The 21,227-nt window shown below is 40.4% G+C and overlaps 1 protein-coding gene across 3 annotated transcripts; it reads left to right on the top strand.

Annotated features, from left to right (window-relative positions):
* The first annotated feature begins 1,469 nt into the window (after nt 1-1,469).
* cdc45 (CDC45 cell division cycle 45 homolog (S. cerevisiae)) lies at nt 1,470-20,813 on the top strand. Of its 3 annotated transcripts, XR_010013251.1 has the most exons (19): nt 1,470-1,606; nt 4,880-4,939; nt 5,037-5,129; nt 5,847-5,984; nt 7,143-7,295; nt 7,384-7,442; nt 7,535-7,583; nt 7,713-7,774; nt 9,150-9,200; nt 9,283-9,402; nt 9,511-9,642; nt 11,996-12,094; nt 12,430-12,591; nt 12,677-12,815; nt 14,704-14,787; nt 15,507-15,625; nt 15,710-15,786; nt 19,212-19,307; nt 20,336-20,813. XR_010013251.1 is itself a non-coding variant. In XM_062998289.1 (18 exons), exons 1-18 carry the CDS (start codon nt 1,556-1,558, stop codon nt 20,398-20,400), a joined length of 1,713 nt encoding a protein of 570 aa, XP_062854359.1. In that variant the 5' UTR covers nt 1,470-1,555; the 3' UTR covers nt 20,401-20,813. The 3 variants fall into 3 exon arrangements, 2 of the variants coding, with proteins under 2 accessions (XP_062854359.1, XP_062854360.1); XM_062998289.1 differs by lacking the exon at nt 19,212-19,307; XM_062998290.1 differs by lacking the exons at nt 19,212-19,307; nt 20,336-20,813 and adding an exon at nt 16,264-16,333.
* Nucleotides 20,814-21,227: the final 414 nt, after the last annotated feature.

Genomic DNA, 21,227 nt, shown 5'->3' on the forward strand with positions numbered 1-21,227 from the left:
ATAACTGAAACACCTGTCATTTTAGTGTGGGAGGTTTCATGGCTAAATTGGACCAGTCTGGTGGCCAATCTTCATTAATTGCACATTGCACCAGTAAGAGCAGAGTGTGAAGGTTCAATTAGCAGGGTAAGAGCACAGTTTTGCTCAAAATATTGCAATGCACACAACATTATGGGTGACATACCAGAGTTCAAAAGAGGACAAATTGTTGGTGCACGTCTTGCTGGCGCATCTGTGACCAAGACAGCAAGTCTTTGTGATGTATCAAGAGCCACGGTATCCAGGGTAATGTCAGCATACCACCAAGAAGGACAAACCACATCCAACAGGATTAACTGTGGACGCAAGAGGAAGCTGTCTGAAAGGGATGTTCGGGTGCTAACCCGGATTGTATCCAAAAAACATAAAACCACGGCTGCCCAAATCACGGCAGAATTAAATGTGCACCTCGACTCTCCTGTTTCCACCAGAACTGTCCGTCGGGAGCTCCACAGGGTCGATATACACGGCCGGGCTGCTATAGCCAAACCTTTGGTCACTCGTGCCAATGCCAAACGTCGGTTTCAATGGTGCAAGGAGCGCAAATCTTGGGCTGTGCACAATGTGAAACATGTATTGTTCTCTGATGAGTCCACCTTTACTGTTTTCCCCACATCCGGGAGAGTTACGGTGTGGAGAAGCCCCAAAGAAGCGTACCACCCAGACTGTTGCATGCCCAGAGTGAAGCATGGGGGTGGATCAGTGATGATTTGGGCTGCCATATCATGGCATTCCCTTGGCCCAATACTTGTGCTAGATGGGCGCGTCACTGCCAAGGACTACCGAACCATTCTGGAGGACCATGTGCATCCAATGGCGGTGCCGTGTATCAGGATGACAATGCACCAATACACACAGCAAGACTGGTGAAAGATTGGTTTGATGAACATGAAAGTGAAGTTGAACATCTCCCATGGCCTGCACAGTCACCAGATCTATATATGATTGAGCCACTTTGGGGTGTTTTGGAGAAGCGAGTCAGGAAACGTTTTCCTCCACCAGCATCACGTAGTGACCTGGCCACTATCCTGCAAGAAGAATGGCTTAAAATCCCTCTGACCACTGTGCAGGACTTGTATATGTCATTTCCAAGACGAATTGACGCTGTATTGGCCGCAAAAGGAGGCCCTACACCATACTAATAAATTATTGTGGTCTAAAACCAGGTGTTTCAGTTATTTTGTCCAACCCCTGTATCTGTGTATGATTATTTGAAACTGTCCTTGACTCCAGCACGTTGTAGTGTTTATTTTACTGGTATCAGGGACTCATGTGTTGGGCGCCATTTCAGACATAGAGCTACAGGTCGTTGGTATGGTTGTTTATAGTCTGACGCTATTGGTCAGAATTTGATCAGCTGTCACACGGAGCTGTAATTCTATTGGACGACGCGTTAAGCTTCGCCCACTCTTTCAAGAGCGAATTTGGCGCGAGCGTTCGGACGGTTTGCTAAAGCCGTAGTTGTGGATTAAAAACTGATTTTATGTGTTTTTAGCTTCACTGGCGATCATTTAAGATGTTTGTGACGGACATTAGGAAGGAATTTTATGATGTTGTTGTTAACCAGGTGAGTAAATGACTCGTTTCGTTGATAACTAGTTGTTAACGGCTTTTCGGTTTAAATAGCTGTTAGCAATTTTACCATCTTAGTGATTAGCGGTATGTCACAGTGTTCCGCACACAGAGACTTTTATCATGTAGATTTAGAGTAATTATAAATGTATTAATATGTAACTGATAGTTTAGGTCGAACGTTTAAACACACACGTAAGGAACATGTATGTTATAGAAATTATTGGAGTTTTAATGATTTGTGCATCTGTTCTTTTTACTGAAGCCCAATATTGTTTACAGAACACACACCGATCAGCCATAACATTAAAACCACCTCCTTGTTTCTACACTCACTGTCTATTTTATCAGCTCCACTTACCATATAGAAGCACTTTGTAGTTCTACAATTACTGACTGTAGTCCATCTGTTTCTCTGCATGCTTTTTTTAACCTGCTTTCACCCTGTTCTTCAATGGTCAGGACCCCCACTGAGCAGGTATTATTTGGGTGGTGGAGGATTCTCAGCAGTGCAGTGACACTGACATGGTGGTGGTGTGTTAGTGTGTGTTGTGCTGGTATGCAATGCTGATGGAGTTTTAAACACCTCACTGATGAAGGTCTAGAAGATGACCGACTCAAACAGCAGCAATAGATGAGCGATCGTCTCTGACTTTACATCTACAAGGTGGACCAACTAGGTAGGAGTGTCTAATAGAGTGGACAGTGAGTGGACACGGTATTTAAAAACTCCAGCAGCGCTGCCGTGTCTGATCCACTCATACCAGCACAACACACACTAACACACCACCACCATGTCAGTGTCACTGCAGTGCTGAGAATGATCCACCACCTAAATAATACCTGCTCTGTAGGGGTCCTGTGGGGGTCCTGACCATTGAAGAACAGGGTGAAAGCAGGCTAAAAAAGCATGCAGAGAAACAGATGGACTACAGTCAGTAATTGTAGAACTACAAAGTGCTTCTATATGGTAAGTGGAGCTGATAAAATGGACAGTGAGTGTAGAAACAAGGAGGTGGTTTTAATGTTATGGCTGATTGGTGTATGTGTATATTTGCGCTTTTCATCTCAGTCAACTATCAACAAGCTGACAATTCTGGTTGGTATTCTTAGCCGTTAAGGTACTGGACTAGTAGTCATAAGGTTGCCTGTTCAAGCCCCACCATCGCCAAGTTCTAATTGACCCTCAATTGCTTGAATTGTATTCAGTGAGGGTGGCTCGGTGGGTAGCACTGTCTCCTCACAGCAAGAAGGTCCTGGGTCCATGTTTTCCCCATGTCAGTGTGGGTTTCCTCCCACAGTCCAAAGATGTGCAAGTGAGGTGAATTAGAGATACAAAATTGTCCATGATTGTGTTTGATATTAAACTTGAACTGATGAATCTTGTGTAATGAGTGACTACCGTTCCTGTCATGAATGTGACCAAAGTGTAAAACATGACGTTAAAATCCTAATAAATAAATAAATGTGTTCTGTGATAATTGTAAAAGTTGCTTAAATGTTCTGACACTCAGCACGTTATTAGCCAATTTAGCCAAATTGTGTTCAAGATTCAATAATTGTAAGTATCTTCCTTAATTATTTTGTCCACTTTATGCAGTGCACCAGTTCCACCATTATGCTTGATACAGTGCTGTTAGGTTTGAATACCTTGCCTCTCTGTGGCTATATAACATGCTTTAATCAGACAACATGACTAATTTCTGGTTTATTTATTTATCATTTTTTTAAATGTCTTGTCAGTTTAAGTTTCAGGGCGTTAAATTCTGAAGCGGCAGGGCTCTAGACTAACTTTTTGCACTGGTTGCACTGGTGCGCCTAACTTTTTTTCTTAGGTGCACCAGCACAAAAGTTAGGTGTACCCAAATTTTCGACTGCATCGCATTTAACACCTCAGTTTTACAGGTTCTTTTCTTTTTTCGCTGTCCATATAGGCAATATTGCCTTGTAAATGATTAACTAACAATCTGGTCAACATAAAGTTCTTTATTTGAAGCACAATTCTACACGAAAGGTAACTTACTGAAAAAGTGTTGGTGCTTAAAGTGCTTCACTGAGCTGAAATTTAAACTCAAGATAAATGAAATAAAAAGTAAATTTAAATTAAAAGTGCAAGGTGTTTTAAGGGCTTCAAACTGCACATCTCATTTAATGATAAGAATATTGCATACGGTTAATGCAGTAACGAGATGCATATTATTGACATAGGCTACATGACATTACATTATTACATTTTGAGTCAGTTTGCCGCTGATATTTTTAAAGTGCCTTAAAAAAGATGAACTGTGTGATATGACGTGGTAAAAGTGACCCGGACAGAACGAACAACGTTTAACGTGAAGTAAATCCAGCTAAACACAGATACATGTGGAGCTGTTAGACTGGATTTGATGGTTATTTCACACAGATGTTTGTTTGTATTATTTACGTAGAGAGTCGCGGTGAAAGCGAAGCGCAAAACTCTTCTCATGTCAGTGAACTAAAGAAAACAACAACTGAGACAAACACGTCACGTCTTCTCATCACCGATATTTGATTGATGTTTGTTACATAAAAACCAACATCTGTAACAGCAGCACAGATGCTCACACATATTCTACACACTCCACCATGATATTACCACTCTTAACTTTCGCTGTGTAACGCCCACCGTTGATGACGCTGGTCCCGCCCTTCACTATCTCTGATTGGTTTAGACATACAGATATGATTAGATATGGGCCTAATGTGTGTCTGTTGTTGCACCGGAGATTTTCAGAGTCACAGAGCCTTCCTTCCCCCCTCGAACGGCTGGTCGCACCGGTGCGACCTCAGATTTTTTTCAGTCGCACCATTGAGAAATTTGGTCGCGAGCCCTGAGTGGGGGTTTTGTTGCATGGCAGCCTCTGACCTGAAGGGGATGTAATGCTTGTTTGACTGTGTACAGTGATGCCTCTGATGAGCTTCAACAAGTTATGACAGGAATGTTGCTGATTTCTTTAGCTTTCCATTCATCTGGTCACAGAAAAAGAACAGTTGCAGGAGGCATTAAAATCCCAAAATATCCATATGTGTATGTACAATGTTTACTTCAGTTGTAAAAAGTAATGTACAGTACATTGGGTCTTGTCATCCTAGTTTTCCTGAACTGACAAAATGCAGTTTCACTTGAATTTATACAAAACTTAATAATAAAAATTAACTTAACAGATCTCTTTCCTTTATGTGGTTTAAAAAATGCTTAACCTGAATATTATTTGCTTTCCCCCCCCCCCCCCCCCCCCCCCAGAGAGTGGCTCTCCTTGTATCAGCGGACATTGATGCACTGTGTGCTTGCAAAATCCTCCAGGTGTGTGTTCATTTATTTATTTATATAACATGTAAAGCAAATGTAATTAGGGGAAATTAAGCATAATGTAGGAATCCTTTTTTTGTCTTATCTGCAGGCCTTGTTTCACTGTGATCATGTCCAGTATACACTGGTTCCTGTGACAGGATGGCAGGAACTGGGAACAGCCTTTTTGGAACATAAAGAACAGGTGATATTGCCAGTTTCGTGCTACATACCTGTATGTGGTCATTTGTAGAACTGTTCTAACCTGAATTGCTGACCTGTTTGCTGACCTTGAGTTCGACTTAATTAAATCAGATGTTTTAATTCTATTCCCACCCTCATGTTGTCTAATAACAATGGGATCCACAAAACATGGATTCTGGAGCCTATGCAACAACACTAAGTGGTTTGACCAATGTAATTAAAGAAATCGGGATGCTTTTAGAAGGGCACTAACTGAACCCATCTATACATAAACAGAGCTTGGATGCATTTATTAACTGGGAAAACAAACACCAATACTTCTAGTCAGAGAGCAAAGACAATTATGTGCCTATTATTAACCACAAGTGTCTGGGCATGGTCAGCAATCTAACTTTCAGTTTTCTGCCAGCTGGGCATATGCATTTTTGCACCATCTGAGGTCTTCTGAGCAGTGTGTTAATGTTTATTATTAAAAAAAAAAGACATTATTAAAAAAACAATTCAGTCTCAGGTTGTTGATGTTAATTATGTTTGTCCATTAATTTACAATATTTTTTTAGTATTTAGATAGTATTTTCTGTGTACTTACCTATTAAAACCTGGTTTATTTTCTTCTTACTTTTGTTTAAGGCTTTGTGTTGTATCCTATCTTAGAAATGGTAGTATTCCAGAAATCCAAAATGAAAGTCATAACCATGCTTGTTTATCTTTGTTTTAGTACTGTTATTTTGTCTTAATTAATTGTGGAGCAAATGTGGACCTGTTGGAAACTCTCCAGCCTGAGGAAGACTCTATTTTCTTCATCTGTGACACTCACAGGCCTGTCGACGTGGTGAATGTCTACAACGACACCCAGGTAAATAATAATAATAGCAATTTGTGTTCCTATTAAGCTCCTTTATTACCCATGGTCACTTTACAAATCAGAGTTTGGCAGGATTTATTAGCTGGGAAAACATAAACACCAATCCTTCTAGTCAGATGGCAAAAGCAATTGTTTTAGTACAGTTATATTGTCTTAATTAAGGCAGGTCGCAAGGTAGGTTGCATAACCTTACCAAGCTCAATTTGATTCAAATACTGAGTGAACTTCTGCATGTTCTTCAATCTTGCAATAATTAGATCGAATCATTGCCCAGGTGTCAGTTTTTAATTATACTCTGACGGATCCAAATACTTTTCTTTATACCCATTCTTACTGGATACCATAGATCTGCTGTACCTTCTGATGTACCTTTCTAGATGTACCTTTATGCACCAAGATTTCACCAAATTTATTCACCTTTTATTATGTTACTGTATATGGTGAATTCACTAGTATTCACACAGCCTACTTGTATCCAATTTATTTTGATTGTAGCAACTGGTCTGTGGGCTATTTATTACTGGGCCGCACAGAAAGAATGAATAATTAGAGATTGCTAAAAAAACACTGTTTTCACTGCCTCTATTTCACGTGTTATTGTCTTATTGTCACCCCTAGGTGGGAGCAGCGTCTCGTTGCTGCAAAAAAAAGCTCATTTTACATCGTTTGTGATCAGTATTATTAAATCCTCCCACCCCCGTCCGTGAAATCGTATCTTATCTGAAACCGGTCTGTGGTGCAAAAAAGTTTAAGAAATGTTGTGCTAGTGCCTTTGTGCCACCCGAGTACATAGAAAACAATTATTAAGGTGTTGTACTCTTTGCTCACAAAGTTTTCTTGTTGGTGTGTGTTTTACACTGGTTATTTTTTTTACAATTCTACAAGGTACTTAATCCTAAATTTGCCCTTTTCCAACATTTTAAGAATTTGTTAGACAAGAATTTAGGAATTAGCATATGTGGAAAGTTAATTTTTACGTATTCACCTCTAAAATACGTTTTGGGTTTATTTATTTACATTTAACATTATGGTCCCATGTTTTGTACATATTTCTTAACCTACTAATTTTGTCTGTGTGGATGTTCTTAAGGGGCTTTAAGGTTTTATTGTAAAACAAAATTTTGCTTCAAAGCTAATTTCTTATTTCAGATCAAACTTCTAATTAAGCAAGATGACGATCTAGGTGTGCCCTCCTATGATGATATTTTCCGGGATGATGAGGATGATGGTGATGGAGAGGATTCTGGGAACGAAAGTGATGACGGCTCAGAGCCATCTGGAAAAAGGCGTCGTTTTGATGAGGTATGGTTTCTTATTTCTTCGTCAAGGGCTGCGGAAAAATGGAGTTTCTCGTCTGTACTGTATTTTCTCTCTTTTATGTCTCTCTCAGGGAGCGTTGGAACGGCGAATTGAGCGTCAGCGAGCTCGGAGAGAGTGGGAGGGTCGCAGGTCAGACACACTACATTGATCTAAAAATTCCTCTTTTTAACAGATCGTTTTGGTACACATCCTGTATTACACAAATGCTCATGTGTTTTCAGGCGGGATATCCTGTTCGACTATGAGCAGTACGAGTACCATGGCACTTCAGTAAGTGTTTGCATTTGTAATTTATTCATGTACCTGTTCATACTGAATCTTTGTTCGTATCATATGTGATTAGGATTATGCACCAAGCACAATGAATACTAATCCTTAAAACTGCTTTGACCTGTACAGGCTGCAATGGTTATGTTTGAGCTGGCTTGGGTTATGACCAAAGACACAAAAGACATGCTTTGGTATGTGGAATTTATTCTGTTTATCTTGTTTATTCTGAACATCACTAGTGTTTAGCCTGTTTCCACTACACTGATTGCTTATTACTTTAGCTCCTCTGCTCAACTGGAAATGTTGGTGCCAAACATACTGCCACATACTGCAGTGTTTAAGCCCTTCAAGTGACAGTATTGTGGTTTATTCACATGCTGTTTTGTATGAAATGTATTTTAGTTTAAAACAAACAAGTGTTGCTAGTGCTCATCATTTGGAGACAAACAATTGAAAGGAATAAACTGGGTTCATGAAACTTTAGTGTTTGGTTAATCTGAGGGCAAATTAAATCATATTAAAGAGCTGTGAAGCTATGGACAACAATTCCAGGATTAGGAAACTTGCTGTCTAAAATGCAAATAATGCATTAAGGATCCATTTCTCATCTATGTGCTTCGCTCTTGTCTCCATCATGTAAACAATTAGTCATGGATTCATTGGCGAACAGCGTCGGAGTACAGTCGGTTTGAACTTTAAGTGCAGCAGCAAGTGGTAAAACCGATGTGCAGATTAGTGTGGTGCTTTTCTGTCAAGGTAGGGGGCATCGCCTCACTCCATAGGAAACAGTGGCACCACCAGTGTATCATGTAAATGCAGCCTTAGGCAGGAATCTGATGACAAGCTGTAGACCACCTTCTTTTAAAAACACAATTTGCCTGGATTCATGGTGCCTTAATGGTTTGAGTGGGTAGCACTGTCGTCTCACAGCAAGAAGGTCCTGGGTTCAAATCCCAGGTGGAGTGGCCCGGGTCCTTTCTGTGTGGTTTGCATGTTCTCTCGTGTCTGTGTGGGTTTCTTCCGGGAGCTCCGGTTTCCTCCTTAAGTGCAGAGACGTGCAAGTGAGGTGAATTATAGATACTAAATTGTCCATGACTGTGTTTGATATTAAACTTGAACTGATGAATCTTGTGTAACAAGTAACTACCTGTCATGAATGTAACCAAAGTGACGCCAAACATGACGTTAAAATCCTAATAATGTAATATATTATGGTTTGAGCTCTGTCATGGAATTGCAAAGAAATCATAAAGTGTTTTATTTTTTATGGAAGGAACTTTTTGATATATTCAAAACATAAACAATAACAAGGTCCATCAAAATGGTTTGATGTGAAAAGACCTTACTGACCTGCACAGAGCTTTAATCTAAGCCTCATTAAACACCTTTGGGTTGTAGTCAAATGCTGACTGAAAGCAGGTACCAACCATCCCTTCTTCCTCCATAGCAATCAGTTGTTGATTGGAAGTAAATCTCCGAATGCAGTAATGGTGTCAACATACTTTTGGCCATGTGTATGTACATACATGCTTCCTGTATTAACAGTCCTTCAATATTCTTTGACAGGTGGAGCATCATTGGTCTGACTGATCAGTGGGTTCAGGAAAAAATCACACAGTAAGGAATATTGTCTTGACCTTTTAGCATGGTCCTATTTTTTGGAAGGGGTATGTACTTAAATGTTCGTTCTGTTTTGCAGTATGAAGTATGTAACGGACATAGCTACTCTGCAGAGGCATGTATCTCGTCATAACCACCGTAACGAGGATGAAGAGAACGCCGTCTCTATTGACTGCATGAGGATCTCTTTTGAATACGAGTATCCTATTTGGTCTTTATTTTATTTTTATTTTTTTTATAAATATAAATGCTCTTTACAAGTCATTGTTATTTGATTGTGTCTGAACATCCCTTAACTGTGTGTTAGCCTGCGGCTGGTTTTGTATCAGCACTGGTCTCTGTACGAGAGCATTTGTAACTCCTGCTACACGTCCTGCAGTTTTAAGCTCTGGTCCATCAATGGGCAGAAGAAGCTACAGGAGTTCCTGGCAGACATGGGGTGAGTGCCTCATACAATATACTTCTTTATAACAGAACATTAACGATTAATTACTGCCCCTCAGACATCAGCCAGTCATCTCTGTAAGAATTTACATGTTTGCACCACTAGAGATCTGATCCCTGGATCCAAGAGGTAGTGGGTTAGTGTAATTTATCACTTTGTTATTTAACCAATGTCATTTAAATGGCTAAAAAGCTAAATTGTAGTCATGTCAATCATGTAACGTATATAATCTAGCAATTTGTTTACCAATTGTACAGCTGATCTAAACCCCAAGATGGTTAGTATTAATTCTTCGAATGCACCAGAGTAGCTGGTCAAACAGTACAAACCCTGATGGTGCTTTATTTTCTACAGCTGTAATTTTGGTTCTAAGTCTACTTTGGGACATACAGGGGTTGGACAATGAAACTGAAACACCTGTCATTTTAGTGTGGGAGGTTTCATGGCTACATTGGACCAGTCTGGTGGCCAATCTTCATTAATTGCACATTGCACCAGTAAGAGCAGAGTGTGAAGGTTCAATTAGCAGGGTAAGAGCACAGTTTTGCTCAAAATATTGCAATGCACACAACATTATGGGTGACATACCAGAGTTCAAAAGAGGACAAATTGTTGGTGCACGTCTTGCTGGCGCATCTGTGACCAAGACAGCAAGTCTTTGTGATGTATCAAGAGCCACGGTATCCAGGGTAATGTCAGCATACCACCAAGAAGGACAAACCACATCCAACAGGATTAACTGTGGACGCAAGAGGAAGCTGTCTGAAAGGGATGTTCGGGTGCTAACCCGGATTGTATCCAAAAAACATAAAACCACGGCTGCCCAAATCACGGCAGAATTAAATGTGCACCTCGACTCTCCTGTTTCCACCAGAACTGTCCGTCGGGAGCTCCACAGGGTCAATATACACGGCCGGGCTGCTATAGCCAAACCTTTGGTCACTCGTGCCGATGCCAAACGTCGGTTTCAATGGTGCAAGGAGCGCAAATCTTGGGCTGTGGACAATGTGAAACATGTATTGTTCTCTGATGAGTCCACCTTTACTGTTTTCCCCACATCCGGGAGAGTTACGGTGTGGAGAAGCCCCAAAGAAGCGTACCACCCAGACTGTTGCATGCCCAGAGTGAAGCATGGGGGTGGATCAGTGATGGTTTGGGCTGCCATATCATGGCATTCCCTTGGCCCAATACTTGTGCTAGATGGGCGCGTCACTGCCAAGGACTACCGAACCATTCTGGAGGACCATGTGCATCCAATGGCGGTGCCGTGTATCAGGATGACAATGCACCAATACACACAGCAAGACTGGTGAAAGATTGGTTTGATGAACATGAAAGTGAAGTTGAACATCTCCCATGGCCTGCACAGTCACCGGATCTAAATATTATTGAGCCACTTTGGGGTGTTTTGGAGAAGCGAGTCAGGAAACGTTTTCCTCCACCAGCATCACGTAGTGACCTGGCCACTATCCTGCAAGAAGAATGGCTTAAAATCCCTCTGACCACTGTGCAGGACTTGTATATGTCATTTCCAAGACGAATTGACGCTGTATTGGCCGCAGAAGGTGTTTCAGTTTCATTGTCCAACCCCTGTATTTCAAACCATGTGGCGTACAACAGGTGCTGCGTTGGCAACACATTTATTTAATAAAGCACAAGGTGCCCCCTACCCCCCACACCCTGGGAGCAACATCCACAAATTACTATTACATGCACTTGCTGAGTGTCCCACACAAATTCACAATCATCAAAAAATTATCCATCAGTGCGAGATTGAGCTCCTGGGTTTGAGCTGGGTGCCCTCTAGCAGGCACAATTGGCTGATGCCTGCAGCAGACAAAATTGGCCTCCAGTCTGCTGGGTGGGAAAGACCAGACTAAGGCGTGGGCTTATCAATGCTGTGTAAAGACCTTGGTCGCTCAGGGCGCCTGTACAGAAATTGGAGGAGCGCAGAGATCGGGGCGTGGCTCTCCGTACGCGAAGCCGGCCTCACGCGCAAATCCACCCAAGTATGGGAGAAAAAGATTGGTTTGGTTTACTGCGCGCACAACAGAGGAAGTGTGTGTCAGTCGAAAATACACCCTCCTTGGATGCCATAAGGGTCCCCAGCAGCAGATTGGCTTCAATAATTGGGGGAAAAAGGAATAATAAAATTATTCATACCCAGGACTTGACCCAAGACGGAGCTAAAACGATACTCGGATTCCTCACAATTATTAAACTGCAAATGCATCTGAACACCAAAAAAATAGCGTCTCTCGACAAACTCCAGCAACTTATATGACTTATTTTTAAAACTATGTGTAGTGCTCTTTCATATTGTACATTGATCTCTCTCTTTTCATAGCCTTCCACTCAAGCAGGTACGACAGAAGTTCAACTCCATGGACATGTCAATCAAGGAGAATCTGCGGGAGGTCATTGAGGAATCCTCTAATAAGTTTGGGTAAGAGAACTGGTGTCAGGTTAACGTTTCGTACTATTTAAAACTATTTAAGCATATTTAGAGCCACTCCTGCTGTGTGGCTGAGGTGCTGCCACTTGTCGAGTGGGAACATTTGGGCCATAGCGTGACTCTCTGTACACGGTATGGCTCTCTGTGAGAAACCGTTGCTGGCTGGTTTAAGGAACTGGGCGGTATCTTTACGTGTGTCTGGGGGAGGCAGGTGCTAGTCTGCAGCCCTCCTTGACCAGTTTGGGGTTGGTGAAAGTGGTTGTAATTATTACATTTGGAAATCTTAACTCATGGTCAGTTTTTATTATTTTTTTTATGGGTTTTAGGATGAAGGATATACGCGTACAGACCTTTGGAGTGCACTTTGGCTTTAAGAACCGTTTCTTGGCTGCTGATGTGGTGCATGCTGCTACAGCCCTCCTGGAGAACGTAGAGAAGGAAGAGAGTGCCACAGACAACTTTATCAAAGCCCTAGACTGCCTTTCAAGGTAAAAAAACAAAACCCACACTAAACAACATGGTTTATTACGCTGATCTGAAGTCATGAGTCTCACCTGTTGTTGCTTTGTGCAGGAGTAACATCGAGAGGCTGCATTTAGGGATCGATCTGGCTAAGAAAAAGCTGAAGGCCATCCAGCAGACTGTAGCCAGCTGCATTTGCACCAATCTTATTCTTTCACAAGGACCCTTTCTTTACTGCCATTTACTAGAGGTAAGCTGCCCATGTATGTTTATTTTCTATTTGGTTTCCTTGTTGGGGAAAGATTTGAGTGGATTTCCAGGGCTCACAAATACAGAAGTCCTGTGGCATTACTTCAGATTAGCCATCGGTGGGTGGGACACCAAGCCATCAAGTCCAAGGGTCTGTTCGAAAACCTAATGCTCACTTTATATAGACTAATTTTACATCATCCTACGCTCCCAAAAGAAGACGCTCCGAATTCTGAGATAGCTTAAAATGCTGCCTTATGAGGTGCCTTATTTCGAAGCTGTAAACTAACTGAATAACGAGGGAGCATCCGATGCTTCCTTAGCGGTGAAGGCAATCCCAGCATTAGGGCTGTCGCGCTAACCGCAATTTTGAAATATCGCGGTATAGACCAGCCAACCGCAGGGCATGCCAAGCAACCGCAACACCGCGGTGTTCAAGTTTTTTCTTTCTTTCTTCTATTTTTTTTTGTTTATATTGTTGCAGGGTCCATCTTGTTTTACGCTTACATTCGGGCGTAATAAATGTTAAATGAATTCATAATGAAAATGAGCTAGGAGCGTCATTTTCCCGCAACCTGTTCTCATGCGTTGCTGCTGAGTGTCAGGCTTTGTGTTTTAAAATGTAAACAATCGCAACAGGAATTATAGGCAAGTTTATTAATGATCAAATTTAGTTCACACTCAATAAATACTTGTAATTTAGACTATATTCAAACAGCCTTGGTGAACTAAAACACTTAATGACGGTTAATATGGCATTGCAGCCTGCAAATATTCTCTTTCTGGTCTTGCTGGAATGATTTAAATGTATTTTTTCGTTGAATAAAAATGTATTGAAATGTAGTATATATTGTTATGTTAATTATACCTACTAAATAGATAGTTTGTCGCATTGTAAAGTCGCATGCAGGTACAGTACACGTGTATTAGTGTAACGAGCCCCATCAGAGAGAGTTTTAGTACCGAGGGGAACATCGCTACCCCACTCAGATTCTCTCTAAACCACATCAGATGAACGTGTTGGTTCTTCTAGCGCGCATAATAACGCAGGTTTAAACTCTTACAGACTTTATTATATTTCTTTTTTACCATATTTTGATTAGATGTGTATTTACAATATTTAGCCTAAACACTTTTTTTTTTCGTTTCACACTGTATATCTAACCTAGGAGCTAAATTTAAACCTTTTTTTAATAGAGAAAAGACGCGCATCCCTGCTCTGTTCTGTATTTAACATTAAACACGCATTTCATTGGTCTTAAAGCTGTCTCATCTTTGTCATTATAAAGCAATAATATACCGAATCATAGCCTAACAATAAAGCTTGTTTATATAGCTCTAAAATGCAAATTAATTAAGTAATTTTTTGAATGAACAACCAGCTCCGCTAATTAAGGACAGTCTAATGTACTGTAGATAAAGTTCTAATATGGTCTAAGGCAACACAAGTTCTTTTTAAATGTAAATAAATTCTCATTGATTTTTTTATTTATTTGCAGATTCAGGCTTGTCAGTGTCAGTTTAACCATTTTTGGTACACAGGGAGATGTTAGCTGGTATGCTAGCGGGTTGTGGCGCCTCATCCCATTGGTTTAAATGCGAAAGCGAAAACTGCGGTGACGTAATTGCAGTGGGACTTCTACAAATGACTTAAACTGGTCTGAATACTTATTGTGAATAAGAGGTTTTGTTTTTGTTGTTTTTATTAATGGGGTCTGGATTTGATTTGGAATGTTGTATGCACCAGTATACCAAGTGTGGGCGAAAAGAGGTCTAAATACTTTCTGAATTCACTGTTCTTTTTTTACTGTCAGTTGAGCTTAATGTCAAAATTGGGTGTTTTAATGTTATGCTTTGACTTAATTTTGCTCAATATTTAAATATTTCAGGGTACACCAGATGTAAGACTGTTCTCCAAGCCTTTGGCTCTGACGCTGCTCTGCAAATACCTGCTCAAAGCCTTTGTCTGCTCTGTAAGCATTACATACACTTGGTGCTTCTGCTTTTATTTGATGTTTTAAACACTTATGCATAACAAATGTTTCTAAATGGGTAATTATAAAGTTCAAAGGTTTAACGTTTTTTAATAATTTAGTATATATTGTAGCATTTTGGTAATTTTTAGTTCATTAACTAAATATACTAAAGTACTTTTTATTTATAAGTGTTTATTTAGGAGTGTAATGTCATATTTGTCACGATGTAATTCCGGAAGAATCTGGAATTTGCAATTTGGAATTTATTAATTTATTAAACTGAATTAAAATCTACAGCAAGAATTTACAGTAAACATAGAAAGTAGATTAATTGATGACATCATTCTGAGTTTAAATGAAAAACATCTTGTCCATGCACTATTATTCAACCCCCAGCATCGGTACATGATGGAACATCATTTTGCCTTAATAATCTCCAATAAGCAATTGAGTTTTTTTCCATTATTCTTGTGCACAAGCTTCTTGAGCTGCAACAGTTTTTCCCACCAAAGATTTATGGAATCCAAATCTGGACACTGAGATGGCCATTCCAGGACTGATTGTGTGTGCTTGAAATCATTGTGTTACTGGAAAGTTCCAATTTATTGCGTCCCAATAGATTAACTAGGCTAAGTGAGAGTAAATTGTTCAGGCTGTGTTGTACCTGCTGTATGTGAGATCGTGGAGGTTTATGTACTTGTGTGTTTGTGTGTTAGACTAGAAATAAGCGCTGCAAGCTGTTACCACTTATTATGGCGGCTCCGATGGATGTGGAGAAGGGAACCGTTATGGTCCTGGGCATTCCACCAGAGTCAGAGACGTCTAACAAGAAAAAGTAAGATGGTGTTTGTGTGTTCGGATGAAGAGACATGTTAAACACAATGTACGTGTATGTTATTTTTACTGCTTCTGTCTTTAGCTTCTTTGGAAGGGCGTTTGAGAAAGCAGCTGAAAGTACAAGCTCAAGAACGCTGCATGATCACTTTGACACTTCAAGTAAGTAAATGAGTCAGACCACTAATTTAATGTAATTGGTGGCACAATGGCAATGTGTATGGGTTATGTGTTTAAATATTTGACAAGTGCAGCAAAAACAGTGCAGACTACAAAAGCCGAATCCTGGACATTTTAAAGAGGACGTACGGTCACTCTAATGTATGCTGTTAAAAGGCTTCATTACACTTGGGTAGCTGGGGTACATGCCAGGTCATGTATGCTGACAGGGATGATCTGTGAGTTGTGGCGACCTCTACATACGTCGAAGCCGAAAAAAAGGCTTGTGTAGTCCACGAGGTGGCAGTAATCACATAGGCCAAACAATACATTTCCCCAGGTCTGTGACTCCTTGCACAGCAAATAAAATCATGGATTGTTTACAGTACTTTCCTTTAACAGGAAATTTAGTGGAGCCACACAGCTGTGCAACTGTATTACAGGCAAATGCAAATGAAGCCTGTATATTTATCTTTACAGAATAAGTGTCATCTAGGTCAATCTGGAGGAATCAACATTTGCTGACTATCCATTTGAAAAGTGTACAAGTCACCTTTAGGTCTCTGTTACTGTATTTTAATATAAAAAACACAGTACAGTTTCAAACATGAAAGGTCACTTGTTGAGCTGTTTCACTGCAAATAAAAAAAGCTCTATATGTCTTGCTCTTTGGCTGTGATACTTCAGTTTCATCTATACCTGTTGGATTTTGTTTTTCTATTTTTTAAGAGATCCCTAGTTTAGCAACATGTGGGTACAAACAGGCTTCTAATTCATTGGCTGACTAGTCTCGGACCCACTAATCTACACTAAAGTACTTAATCCTGGCTTAAAACGGACCCTCTGAGACGTTGCCTAATTTAAACTTGTTAGATAGAATAGTCTTAACTTAGGATCCATGAAAGCAGTTTTTGTAGTAGTTGCTGAATAATATGATTGTACCTTGTTTGTTGTGCAGTGTAATAGGTAGAGCGGTGTGCCAGTAGGTGGATTGGCTATTCTTAAATGTAATGCCTTGCAATTAAATCGCAGTGCTTTTCAAGATTCTCACCTTGCATCCAAGGGTTTTGGGTTTAATTCTGGCTTTGATCAATTAGATATTGCTGTGTTTTAGCATCAAGTGATCAGTCTGTGAAGGACACAGGTTTTTAAATTTAATTTGAGTGCTATAACTAAATTAGATTTTATTTCTAATTGAGTATGATTAAAAATAGCAAAGCATATGTGATACCTTTAGGAATAAGTTGATTTTGCTTGACCAAACTAAACACTTCATTTCAGATACTAAAAGTATGTGGACACCTGACCTAAAGCGACATTGTAAACCAAAACCAACCCTTTCCTTATCCAAACATACACACTCAACCATTTAGTCGTAAAAGTAAAAGCAAAACGGACAATTTTGGGGAATTTTTTGTGGTTTATGTATAATCACAGGAAGTGTGGCTGAAACACCTGATCTCAGTATTTAGAAACGTACGCTTGTCCACTTACCACTTACCTCTTGTGTCAAACTGAAGTCTCATTACAAAGTGGTGCCAAGTGGTACTTTCAGGTCTAAATAATGTAACATTTGGGGAAGTTCCCCTTTTAGCGGATTCCATCCTGACCATGTGCATCCTGGGCTTTTTTATTGTGTGTGTGGGGGTGGGGAAGACGTAACCAGTCAGTCAGAACAAGGACTTTCCTTGGAAAGGGCTTTTCCTGTCAATCATGCTGGCCCTTTTTCACCCAGAAAGCTTTCAATCCAATCAACCGCTTTATCCTGTTCAGTGTCACAGTGGCTCTGGTTTTACCAGGGAACATTGGGTATAAGGCAGGAATAACCTGGACGTGGTGCTAGTCTATTGTAGTGCGTCATTGATCAATAAATAAGTATGTACTGCAGATCTGAACTGTTTTTTTGAAAGCTGAATTGATTCTATTCTAGACGTCAGTGTTCTACTAACCTTGCAAGGGATTATAATCTAGATTGTTGGTTTTGTGTATGTATGTGATAGCAAAAGTGTTTTGTTGAAAAGTTTGGTTATTTTTTTTAATTCATTAACTAGTGAAGAGTTATTCCAGCTTGGGCACCCAAGTGGCACAGCGAGATATTCCGCTAGCACACCAGTGCCGGGATTCTGAACTCCTCGGTTCGAAACTCGGCGTTGCCACCGGTCGGCTGGGCGCCATTTAGCGGGCATAATTGGCAGTACCTGCAGGGAGGGATGGCCGGACTATGTGGCCGGGGTCTTCAAACGCTGTGTAAGGACCCTGATTGGCAGATAGAGGTGCCTGTGCAGAGTGCATGGGTGGAAAAGGGTTCCGTTAAGCTATATTGTTTGTAATGAGGTTTTTTTAGTCCCATTTTGACTTTTTGTTTAGTTTATCGGTGTATTCAATCTAGCCTTTATTTTGATTTTATAGGCACTGGAAAGTCATGAGCTAAAGTAATTTAGGTGGATGTGCCACAAAGTCTGATGATTTTAACGAATTTTCTGCACCACCTAATTATTTAATTAATCCAAGTTGTTGTGTTAGTTTCTCATTTTTGGACAATCCAAAAAAAAAAAAAACGGGGTGGCTAGGTGGGTAGCTCTGTCTCGCAGCAAGATGGTCCTGGGTTCGATCCCCAGGTGGGGCGGTCCAGGTCCTTTCTGTGTAGACTTTGCATGTTCTCCCCGTGTCTGCGTGGGCAAGTGAGGTGAACTGGAGAGACAAAATGGTCCATGACTGTGTTTGATATAAACTTGTGAACTGATGAATCAGGTGTAATGAGTAACTACCGTTCCTGTCATGAATGTAACCAAAATGTAAAACATGACGTTAAAATCCTAATAAACAAGTCTAGATTGTTGGTTTTGTGTACGTATGTGACAGCAAAAGTGTTTTATTAAAAGGAGATTTTTATTTTTTCATTTTTCATTTCCTAGTCTAACGTTATGCCAGCTTTATTTGACTACTAATCTTCTTTTTTACATTTGTGCTGAGGTTTTCACATTGTCTCATTGTGACATTTTACTCAGTTTAATAGATGTAGTCAAACCAGCCTTTATTTTATTGTTGTTTAATAGGCACTTAAGTCTAAAGTCTTAGACACTGGCTAAAGTGATTTAGATGGCTGTGCCACAAAGTCTTTTTAGTTTCCCATTTTTTAATTTGAGTGACACTTTGGCCAGCAGGAGTTACACACAGAACAGTTGCAAAAAAAATCATTGAAATTCCACAACTGTCATGATACGCCCCTTACTCCTGTGACTTTGACTTTATGACACGTGAGTGCACTGTGATTGTGTGCTTTCTTTCATCACAGCTGGGAGTAACTGTGAAAAGTACAGAACTGTTATCTTAAATATGTAGACAATGAGATCTCAACAGACCTGCCACATAGTCTGCATTTCTGATTCTTGTGATGGAAAACTTGCATATCATGTTCTGCACTCTAGGTGTGAAGAAATTCTACTGACAAGCTGTTTTAAAATCTAGTGTGTGAGATACAGCTGTAATCAGAACTGTTCAACCGCTTATTACCAAGACATCTGGTAGGTCGACTACACACTGATCAGCCATAACATTAAAACCACCTCCTTGTTTCTACACTCACTGTCCATTTTATCAGCTCCACTTACCATATAGAAGCACTTTGTAGTTCTACAATTACTGACTGTAGTCCATCTATTTCTCTACATACCTTTTTAGCCTGCTTTCACCCTGTTCTTCAATGGTCAGGACCCCCACAGAGCAGGTATTATTTAGGTGGTGGATCATTCTCAGCACTGTGTTGTGCTGGTATGAGTGGATCAGACACAGCAGCACTGCTGGAGTTTTTAAATACCGTGTCCACTCACTGTCCACTCTATTAGACATTCCTACCTAGTTGGTCCACCTTGTAGATGTAAAGTCAGAGACGATCGCTCGTCTATTGCTGCTGTTTGAGTCGGTCATCTTCTAGACCTTCATCAGAGGTCACAGGACGCTGCCCACGGGGCGCTGATGGCTGGATGTTTTTGGTTGGTGGACTATTCTCAGTCCAGCGGTGACGGTGAGGTGTTTAAAAACTTCAGCAGCACTGCTGTGTCTGATCCACTCATACCAGCACAACACACACTAACACACCACCACCGTGTCAGTGTCACTGCAGTGCTGAGAATGATCCATGACCTAAATAATACCTGCTCTGTGGGGGTCCTGACCATTGAAGAACAGCAAGAAAGGGGGCTAACAAAGCATGCAGAGAAACAGATGGACTACAGTTAGTAATTGTACTGTAGAACTACAAAGTGCTTCTATATGGTAAGTGGAGCTCTTTGTAAGAATTCTTTGTTGAATGTAGACATTGCTGAACAATAGTTTACTAGCTCTGTGACCTTTTTCCACAGTCGGTATGACCATGATATTAAAAGCTCAATTTCACCTACTGTAAATAGTTAAATAAAATAATTTAGCTCTATAATCAGTCGTTATGTGCATGAGTCAGGTTTTCAGGGGTAAAACATTTTCTTAGACAGATTTATCACAATGAAGGAAAATGTATCTGCAGAACGTTCTCACTCTCTTTGTTTTTCTGTAGTTATCGAGCTGAAGATGGAGGACAAAGGAAAGTTTCTTGATGCACTCATCACCCTCTTGTCATAAGGCCCCACTGCATGTCAGGAGCATTACTCAAACATCACACGCCAAAAGAATGTCAAGCACTGGGGCTGTTTATGTACGTCTGTCAGTTCTCACATTTCGTCCGATTCGACCACAGGCAGGAAGACCTCTCCTCGGTGCGTGGAATTTTATACCATGTGTGTGTTCCCGGTCAGTTTAGTGCCAAATTCTTTTTCACTTTTTACTGGTGTGTGAAATAAGAGTCGGCTTCCTGAAGACCTCCGACACATGCGTACACACCCTCTTACTGCAGGCGTGTTGCTCCTTTTACCCAAATGTTTATCCATGATCGTGCATTTGTATCATACTGTACAGGTACTTTTAATGTTTGCTGTTTTTTATCTGTGTGACTATCATATACTCAATAATAAATACAGTTTTATTAACTTATACAAGTGTTGTGCATGTCCTCAGGTACTAGAGTTTTCTGTTCCAGGCTGGAGACCCGAGTCGGGGCTTTAACTGTTTGTTTTTAAGATTCCCATTTGCTCACACAAGAGTGTGAGAGACGTTTGCTGCAATCCCAACCTGTGGTTTAACACAAGGAATGTTGAAAACAGCCAGAACATGAATAGCATTACTGTGTATCACAGGTAGATAAATTATGCTCGAGAGCAAATGTCGAAATACTGAAATTAACTCCGATGCCAGTAAGCTCTGTGGAAATAAATACAGCAGCAGCTGCATAATTATCTAAAACTATCTATTATCTAAATGGTAAGATGCATTATTTTGCCCAAATATATAATTTTTTTGTGTTCCAAATTAACTTCCTTTCCCCATTTTAATAGTTTTTTTTCCCCCCACTA

The sequence above is a fragment of the Trichomycterus rosablanca genome, chromosome 7 (genome assembly GCF_030014385.1).
Source record: "Trichomycterus rosablanca isolate fTriRos1 chromosome 7, fTriRos1.hap1, whole genome shotgun sequence".
Taxonomy (NCBI): Eukaryota; Metazoa; Chordata; class Actinopteri; order Siluriformes; family Trichomycteridae; genus Trichomycterus; species Trichomycterus rosablanca.

Excerpts from the sequence above, each read along its gene's own strand:
- cdc45 (XM_062998289.1), top strand. The coding sequence starts at position 1,556 with ATGTTTGTGACGGACATTAGGAAGGAATTTTATGATGTTGTTGTTAAC. Across the intron at positions 12,592-12,676 it reads GCCCTAGACTGCCTTTCAAG|GAGTAACATCGAGAGGCTGC; the intron begins GTAAAAAAACAA and ends TGCTTTGTGCAG. Across the intron at positions 15,787-20,335 it reads TGATCACTTTGACACTTCAA|TTATCGAGCTGAAGATGGAG; the intron begins GTAAGTAAATGA and ends GTTTTTCTGTAG.